Source organism: Dromiciops gliroides, chromosome 1 (assembly GCF_019393635.1).
Source record: "Dromiciops gliroides isolate mDroGli1 chromosome 1, mDroGli1.pri, whole genome shotgun sequence".
Taxonomy (NCBI): Eukaryota; Metazoa; Chordata; class Mammalia; order Microbiotheria; family Microbiotheriidae; genus Dromiciops; species Dromiciops gliroides.
Window position 1 is genome coordinate 632907746 of NC_057861.1, and position 8242 is coordinate 632915987.

Consider the following 8242-nt stretch of genomic DNA (forward strand, 5'->3'; position numbering starts at 1 on the left):
TCCCTTGCCCTTTCCTTATAGATTCAGAGCTAGACAGGACCATATAAAACATCTAATCCAACCTCCTCATTTTACAGATGAGGAGCTAAAAATCAAAGGAGGGTGAGTGATTTGCCCAAGGTCTCACAGCTTTCAAGTAGCAGAAGCAGAAGTGGAATTTGAACCCAGATTTCCTGATTCCAAATGCAGGATACTTTCCATGATTAAATGAGATAATAATTGTAAAACATTTGGCAGAGTATCTGGCACCACTCTGCCTCTTATATAGCCCAAAATTAGTACATCACAGTGATACTAAAAATGAAGGTGAGCCAAACATCCTGAATTCAGCACAAGTTATAGTAGTAAAACACGACTAAAGTGCAGCTAGGTGGCACATGGATAAAGCACCAGCCCTGGATTCAGGAGGGCCTGAGTTCAATTCTGGTCTCAGACACTTGACACTTACTAGCTGTGTGACCCTGGGCAAGTCACTTAACCCTCATTGCCTCACAAAAATAAAAGACTAGACAGGCCATCTCAGATTTGCTAGAACCAGGACAGTTGCAAGCAGGCAAAGAAATTTGAATTAGGGCAATCACAGTTAATCATTAAGCATTTATTTAGTACCTACTATGTGCTGGGTACAGCTAAGGATACAAAGAAAGTCAAAAGACAGTCTCTGCCCTTGAAAAGAAGTAGAGCTCCTCAATAGCTCAGCATTACTATGTCTAGCCAATTGTTAATGCTCTGGCCAAGAAGGAGGGGTCACACACCAACCACCACCTCTTCTAAGAGGGGCATGATAGTACCTCTCCTGGACTATCCACAGGCTAAGCAATATCTCAATGCTTCTCTACAACTCACCTGTTCCTGATGCTTGAAATTAAACCACTTGAACTACTATATATTGTTGACATCTTTTTTGTGAGGCAATGAGGGTTAAGTGACTTGCCCAGGGTCACACAGCTAGTAAGTGTCAAGTGTCTGAGACCAGAATTGAACTCAGGCCCTCCTGAATCCAGGGCCGGTGCTTTATCCACTGCGCCACCTAGCTGCCCCTATATATTGTATTATAGTGTAGCATGTACTAGAGGTCCCACTTTCTGTTGTCTTTCTTGACCCCAGCAAACCTCCCCAGTAGTAGTCAATGCAGTGGACAAGCAAAACACTCTGGTCAGAAACTTCGAATCAGGAGCCCAAGTCTCAAGTGAGGAAGTATTACAAAGCACTTGACTTGAATAGAAACTACCCTGTTCTTTACAGTGGCACTGAGGAGCTGCTGGTTGGTGTGCTGTAATTGAGCCCCTGCAGGGGACTTGGGAAAAGTCATATTCACCTTCCCAACATTACCAGATGCACTGTGTAGAACAGACACACAAAGCATTCAGCTACGGACCCTACCAAACTACAAGCCAACTCCTACCCCACTGGTGCCAAGATCTAGAGGGGTTTTAGTGCATTGGGGTTCATCTCTCTCTCTCTGTCACACACACACACACACACACACACACACACATGTTCCCAGCTTGTTTGTTTTCTATGTGTGCTTCCTGGTCACATGTGTTCTCTGAATATGTTCCCTCCCCACTGGTAGTATGGTGACTTGTGATGGAGAGTAGCCCACTCATTCATGGGGAGATCAGTTGATTTGCTGTGCCATTCAATTGAATGTCTTTTGTTTCAAACTAATGTGTCTTCTAACTGATGGATGACACACATATCATTGGAGGCCTTTGAGCTATGGTTTTGAGTGGGTGCTGGCAGTGCTTCAAACCTGAGATAGCTCTTCTGGGGGAACCAAGAGGTACCCTAGGTGCTACATATCTTGCACCAACACCTTGACTTCTCTGAAAGTGCTCTTCTTGCCCTCTGGACTATGAACTACTTTGGGGCTTTGACCTCAGAATAAACATTTTGTTTACATTTTAAATCACAATTTGGATAATGTCCTCTTCCCTCCTAGACATGCTTTTTCCCTGAAGGCCTAATTGTCGCTCATTAATGGCATCACGTTGTTGTTGTTGTTCAATTGTTTCAGTTGTATCTGACTCTCCATAACTCTGTTTGGAATTTTCTTGGCAGAGATACCAGAGTTGTTTGCTTTGTCCTTCTCTGGTTCCTTTTACAGATGAGGAAACTGAGTAACCTGCCCAGGGTCACACAGCTAGTAAGTGTCTGAGGCCAGATTTGAGCTAAGGAAAATGAGTCTTTCTGACTCCAGGACCAGCATTCTAACCGCCCATATGCCTTCATCAATGGCATACGTTGGCCCTATCCTTAAGGGAGGCCATGATCTGATTTCTTCTTAACAAATTTTGTGCATCTGATTATATCTTTTTTATTTTTTGCAGGGCAATGGGGGTTAAGTGACTTGCCCAGGGTCACACAGCTAGTAAGTGTCAAGTGTCTGAGGTTGGATTTGAACTCAGGTCCTCCTGAATCCAGGGCCAGTGCTTTATCCACTGTGCCACCTAGCTGCCCCCCAAATTTTGTGCATCTGAAAGGATATTAGCATCCTCTGGGTAGATTTGTGGCTCAGCCAAGGATTCCCTAAGTTCTCTATGTGTGAAGTTAAATCCCTATTATGACAGAAAGCTAGATGGCACAGTGGGTAAGAGTGCCGAACTTAAAACCAGAAAGACCTGAGTTCAACTCTCACCTCAGACACTTAGCAAGCTGTGTGACCCTGGGGAAGTCACTTAACTTCTCTCAACCTCAGTTTCTTCATTCATAAAATGGTGATAATAATGGCACCTACTTCACAGGGTTATTGTGAGGGTCAAATGAGTTAACATGTATCTGATGAGCTATATAAGTGCTAGCTATTATTGTTGTAATGATGATGGTGTTGAAGAAAAAAGAGTACATGCCAGCTTGTCACTAAAATGATATGCCACAAGCTATTCCTCAGTTGACAAAAATGGCCAAAAGTTATGAATGAGAAGTTCTCAACTGAAGAAACCTAAGCTATTTATAGCAATATGAAAAAAGTTCAGAATCACTAATAATTAAAGAAATTCAAATTAAATAACTCTTAATTATTCCTCATACCCATCATACTAGAAAATTGACAAAAAGGGGAAATGACAAATGCTAGAGAGTTTATGAAAAACAAGCATATTGCTGCACTCTTGGTGGAGCTGTGAATTGGTTCAGCCGATCTGGAAAGCAATTTAGAATTATACCCCCACCAGTACCACCAGTAGGACTCTACCCCAAAGAGCTCCAAGAAAGGGGAAAAAGTCCTATGTGAACAAAAAATGTTGATAGCAGCTTTATTTGTCATACAAAAGAACTGGAAACTGGCATGGAGGGAGCATCCATTAGATAGAGAATGGCTAGACAAATGATGGTATATTAATATAATGTAATACTATTGTGCTGTAAAAAATGATGAAAGAGACCATTTCAGAGAAACCTGGGAAAACTTGTCTGTGAACTGATGCAAAGTGAGGTAAGTAGAACCATTATACTATAACAACAGGATTATTAAAACAACTCTGAAAGATATAAGAATCCTTAACAATGGCATAACTAATCACAGCTATAGATAATCCAGAGGTGATAAAGCATGCTACCTACCTCCTGACAGAGAGGTGGTGAATTCAAGATGCAAAATGAGACACACATTTTTGGACACAGCCAGTAGGAGAACTTGTTTTGCTTGACTCTTTCTTTTCCATTGGAGGAATAGAGGATGAGAAAAATAAATGTTTGATTATTAAAAACAATAAAATGCAAGTATATCCTGGAGCATTTTTTCAAATTGTCATTTCCCTGACCACCCAAACTCTTGTGACCTAACTACTTCTCTGACACTTTTGGCCTCAACTTCATTCTTTGATACTGTGTATCCACCCAACTCCATTCCCTATCCCCCTCAACTGATACATTGTTTCTGGCTTTGGCTTTATTAGATTCCCATTACAACCATGTATTTCACCCTGTCCCTCTGCACATGGACATTTGTTGTTGTTGTTGTTGTTCAGTTGTTCAGTGATAAACAACTCTTTATGACCCCATGGACTCTACTGTCCACAGAGTTTTCTTGACAAAGATACAAGAGTGGTTGCCATTTCCTTCTCCAATGGATTAAGGCAAACAGAGGTTAAGTGGCTTGCCCAAGATCACACAACTATTAAGTGTCTGAGGCTGGATTTGAACTTAGGTCTTTCTGATTCCAGGTTTAGCACTCTATCCACTGAGTCATCTAGCTGCCACATATTGGACTTATCTAGGCATCATATCTTGTTCTCCTTGGTGTTCTGTCCTGGAGCCTTAGAAATACTACTCTTTGTCCCTGTCCTCCCCAATTCTCCTTACATAGTGGTGGCAACAAGCGTAAGCTGAGTACTGGTATTGCCCTTTTGGGAAATCCCTCAATTGTCTTCCTGGATGAGCCATCCACTGGTATGGATCCTGTGGCTCGACGCCTGCTCTGGAATGCAGTGACTGAGACCCTTAAGACTGGCAAGGCCATCATCATTACCTCCCACAGGTATGTCCTGCAACGTAACTGACATCATAAAAAGGAATTAGAATGAGAATGGGGACAGTCAGGACCCATGATGACCTTGTCTGTGGACTCTTGGGTGCTAAGGATAGAGGGCAGGGGCAAGAAATCTGTCAACAGCTGATCCCTTTGATGAGGAACCCTCAGGTTCCTCTGATGTTGGTCCTGACAACAAGCTCTATGGAATAATGTTCTATCATGGGATGATAAGGAGGAAACTCCCACCCTAAACCTGAGCATCTCCTCCTCCCCTTTTATGCCAAGCATTTTTACATTGCTAAATTAGCCCTTTGTTAGCTTTGCCCCAGGCCACCTACCAGGCCGTCCCTCCATAGAAATGGGACCTGCAGGTTTGGTTCTATCAAGTCCACAGCCCTTGCCCTCCAAAGCAAGAAGTCTCTAGTCCTGCCTCCCTCCTCCCTCTTGTTTCCCCAGCATGGAAGAGTGTGAAGCGCTGTGCACCAGACTGGCCATCATGTTGAATGGACATTTCAAGTGTCTGGGCAGCCCACAGCACCTCAAGAGCAAATACGGGAGTGGCTACACCCTACTGGCTAAAATTAAAAGCCACGTCATTGAGGAAGAAAAGATGGAAGTTGAGAAATTCAAAACCTTTGTGAAAGAGACCTTCCCAGGTACTGGAGCTCAGGCCCCAAACAACCCAGGTTTTCTTACCTGCCCTCTGGCCAGGCATGTTTTTCCGGTGAATTCCTATGAAAATAAGGAAATGGGATTTTCAGCAGTCCCACTTCAACAACAGCCCCCTGACATTTTCTGCCCCACCTTAGGACTGTAACCAAAGTCCTTGCTTAAGTATCTACAGCTTGACATACTTTCTGCTTCTCAAGGAGTTAAAGTCCTCTCTGATCATGGCAGAAGTAAAGCAGCAAGAGAGCCAAAGATGAAGCTGGGAGGGGAAAGCAGCTTCATAGCATCTTTCAAAGCCAATTGGGATTATCTGCTAATCTGTATTCTCCCCACCCCTAGAGGTCCCCTTCAAAAGGATGGATATTGAATTGACTACAGCCATTAGACTAGACTGAGAATTAATCCTACCAGTAAATAGGCGTGCCCACTCCCTGCTGCTGCTCATGAGAGCTGTCTCTTTCCCTTTGCCAGGCAGTATCCTTGAGGAGGAGCACCAAGGGATGGTCCATTACCACTTGCCCAAAGAGAACCTCAAATGGTCAAAGGTGAGGATGGGAAGCAGATTTCATTAAGCTATCCCAATGCTGCCTAATGACACTTTCCATGAAGAGGAGCACACGGGAGGCACTGAACCCCCCCAAGGGCCTCAGGATGTGGATATGGCCCTCAGACATTTGGGAGTGAGGTGAACTCAACTCCAAGGAGGGTGGGTGGCTTTTTTCTCTGTGAAGAGTCTGTCCTTCCCTTTTTCTTGGGTAGCGATCTTTCCATCCTGTCACAGGTTCACTCCTGCAATTTACCATGACAATGCTGAACAAAATTTCTTAACCCTTAATTCTCTTAAGATGGCTTAAGCTCCATATATATATATATATATATATATATATATATATATATATACAGCTGAATGCTGTGTTCAACAGGTATGTGGCCTAGAAATGTTGCCCACCTAGAAGGGACTAGAAAAGGTACAGGATCTCTTGGGGACTTATCGCAACTTCTTAAAAAAAAACCACACACACTGGGGGGCAGCTAGGTAGTGCAGTGAATAAAGCACTGGCCCTGGATTCAAGAGGACCTGAGTTCAAATCTAGCCTCAGACACTTGACACTTACTAGCTGTGTGACCCTGGGCAAGTCACTTTACCCTCATTGCCCTGAAAAACAAACAAACAAACAAACAAACCCCACACTGGGGTTTAATGACTTCATGGCAACATTTGAGTCCAATGATGGATTTAAAGAGTTTGACCAGCCCCTAACTTTTTGCTCCTGACACACATTTCGGAGCCACTCCCTACATTCCTAGAACAAGGACCTTAACTGTGACTTTGTCTACTATCTCACAGGTGTTTGGTATCTTGGAAGAAGTCAAAGAGGAGTATAAATTGGAGGACTATTCCATAAGTCAAGTCTCACTGGAACAAGTCTTCTTGAGCTTTGCCCATTTGCAAAAGACGTTGAAAGAAGACTGAATCCTAAAGAGCAGCCTGCTGCACTTTCAGCCCCTTGACACTTCCCTCCCTATCCCATTATATATCACTAAGGCATATAGAGATAACAATTGACACTATGTATGTGCATATCTTCATATAAAAATGTAACAGTGAACTCCCTCAAGGAGGGATTTTACTTTCCATTTTGAGTACAAATGTACTTTGAGATAAATATTCAAGAAGTAATTGAATAAGAGCTCAGAAAAGGAGTTCTCAGTCTAAGATCATTCTGTGTACCTCCTGATATTCTCAATAGCTCCATAGGGATGCAATGGCAGTAGGCCGTTTGGCATATATCACTTTGGCTGTTCACAGGGTATGCTACAAGTCAGCCCCAAGTCTCCCAGGAAGCCACTTAATGGATGGAAACTACAGTACACAGAGTGAATGTAGTGGGGAAAAACATAGGTGGAAGCCATGACTGGGCCAAGTAATTTTTAAAAACTCACTGGGCAGTATAGTGACACAGTCATTTCAATCACAGCATGTTTTTTCTAACATTTAGTGACTCTGTCTGCCCACCAGACTTGAAAGGTATATCTTTACCCAAAGGCTCTCTAGAAGTATGAGATGAAGTGAACACATCAAACAAAGGGAAAGTTGGAGGAAAGGCTGTGGAACAAGAAAATTTCAAAACAGGTGGTAGGTCTTAGCTGTGTTAAGATGTCCAGCATAGGGAAGAAAGATTGTCATCTTGGTCAGAATAATTACTACCACGAGACAAGAGCAAATCCATGTTGGCATGTATGAGCATCAGTACCCAGAAAAAAGAGAAAGAATAGGCAGGAGTTACAGAGAGCCTGCCGGACAGCCCTTTGAGTTCTTAACCTAAGCACATACTTCATATGGCTAGAGATAACAAGCCAGCATTACATGAGTCATCGAAACCAAAAGTCAAAGGTGTCTATGTCTGAGGTCTGAAAACAGCAAACCCCCACCCTCACCCCCTACCCAGTGTTTAACATCAATAGTTCATGGAAGAGATGGCATATTCTCCCTCCAACCTCACCCTGATGGGCATGAGTTCAATAAAACGATGCAGGAGCCCATCTGAGACCAGTCCTCCTTTGGATACAGGTATTGTGCTCACTTAGAGAATTAGTTTAGGTGGCCTACACTTGCTATGACTAATGAGTAGCTCTGGTTCAGGGTTTGTGATTGCAAAGTATCATCTCTATAGAGGGACCTTGTGAGATAATTGACCCTTCTGGCAACTGAGGACAGATGGCTTATTGTGCTTGACCTTGGGAAACAAAACAAAGAACAAGCGGGAACACAAAGGGACAAATTTAGGCTTGATGTCAAGAAAAAAATCAAAGCTATCCAAAATGAAAACAAACTCATTCTTGGAAAATGCTTGGAAGAGTCAGAGAATAGGGGACTGTAAAGTTGTAGTCTGGTGAAGCTTCTGGGTCCCTTCACAGAAGAATCCTTCTAACTGCCCCAAATGCATTAGACTGCAAAGGCAGCCAGTTATATTGAAATAGTTATTTTTTTAAAAGTTCATGGATTTCAGGCTAAGAGCTCCTGTTGTGATGGGCATTCTTACTCAGGTGTGGTTTGAACAGATAGTCTCTTCTAACTAGGAGAGTTAGACTGTGATT

At 43.0% G+C, this 8242-nt stretch overlaps 1 protein-coding gene across 1 annotated transcript in view; it reads left to right on the forward strand.

Annotated features, from left to right (window-relative positions):
- LOC122753085 (phospholipid-transporting ATPase ABCA3-like) overlaps nt 1–6617 on the forward strand; it is a 265236-nt gene extending 258619 nt beyond the window's left edge. The window contains exons 30-33 of the mRNA XM_044000190.1: nt 4310–4480; nt 4931–5130; nt 5615–5688; nt 6492–6617. Of these exons, the coding sequence (XP_043856125.1) occupies nt 4310–4480; nt 4931–5130; nt 5615–5688; nt 6492–6617 (571 nt within the window). The remainder of the gene's footprint in view (nt 1–4309; nt 4481–4930; nt 5131–5614; nt 5689–6491) is intronic.
- Nucleotides 6618–8242: the final 1625 nt, after the last annotated feature.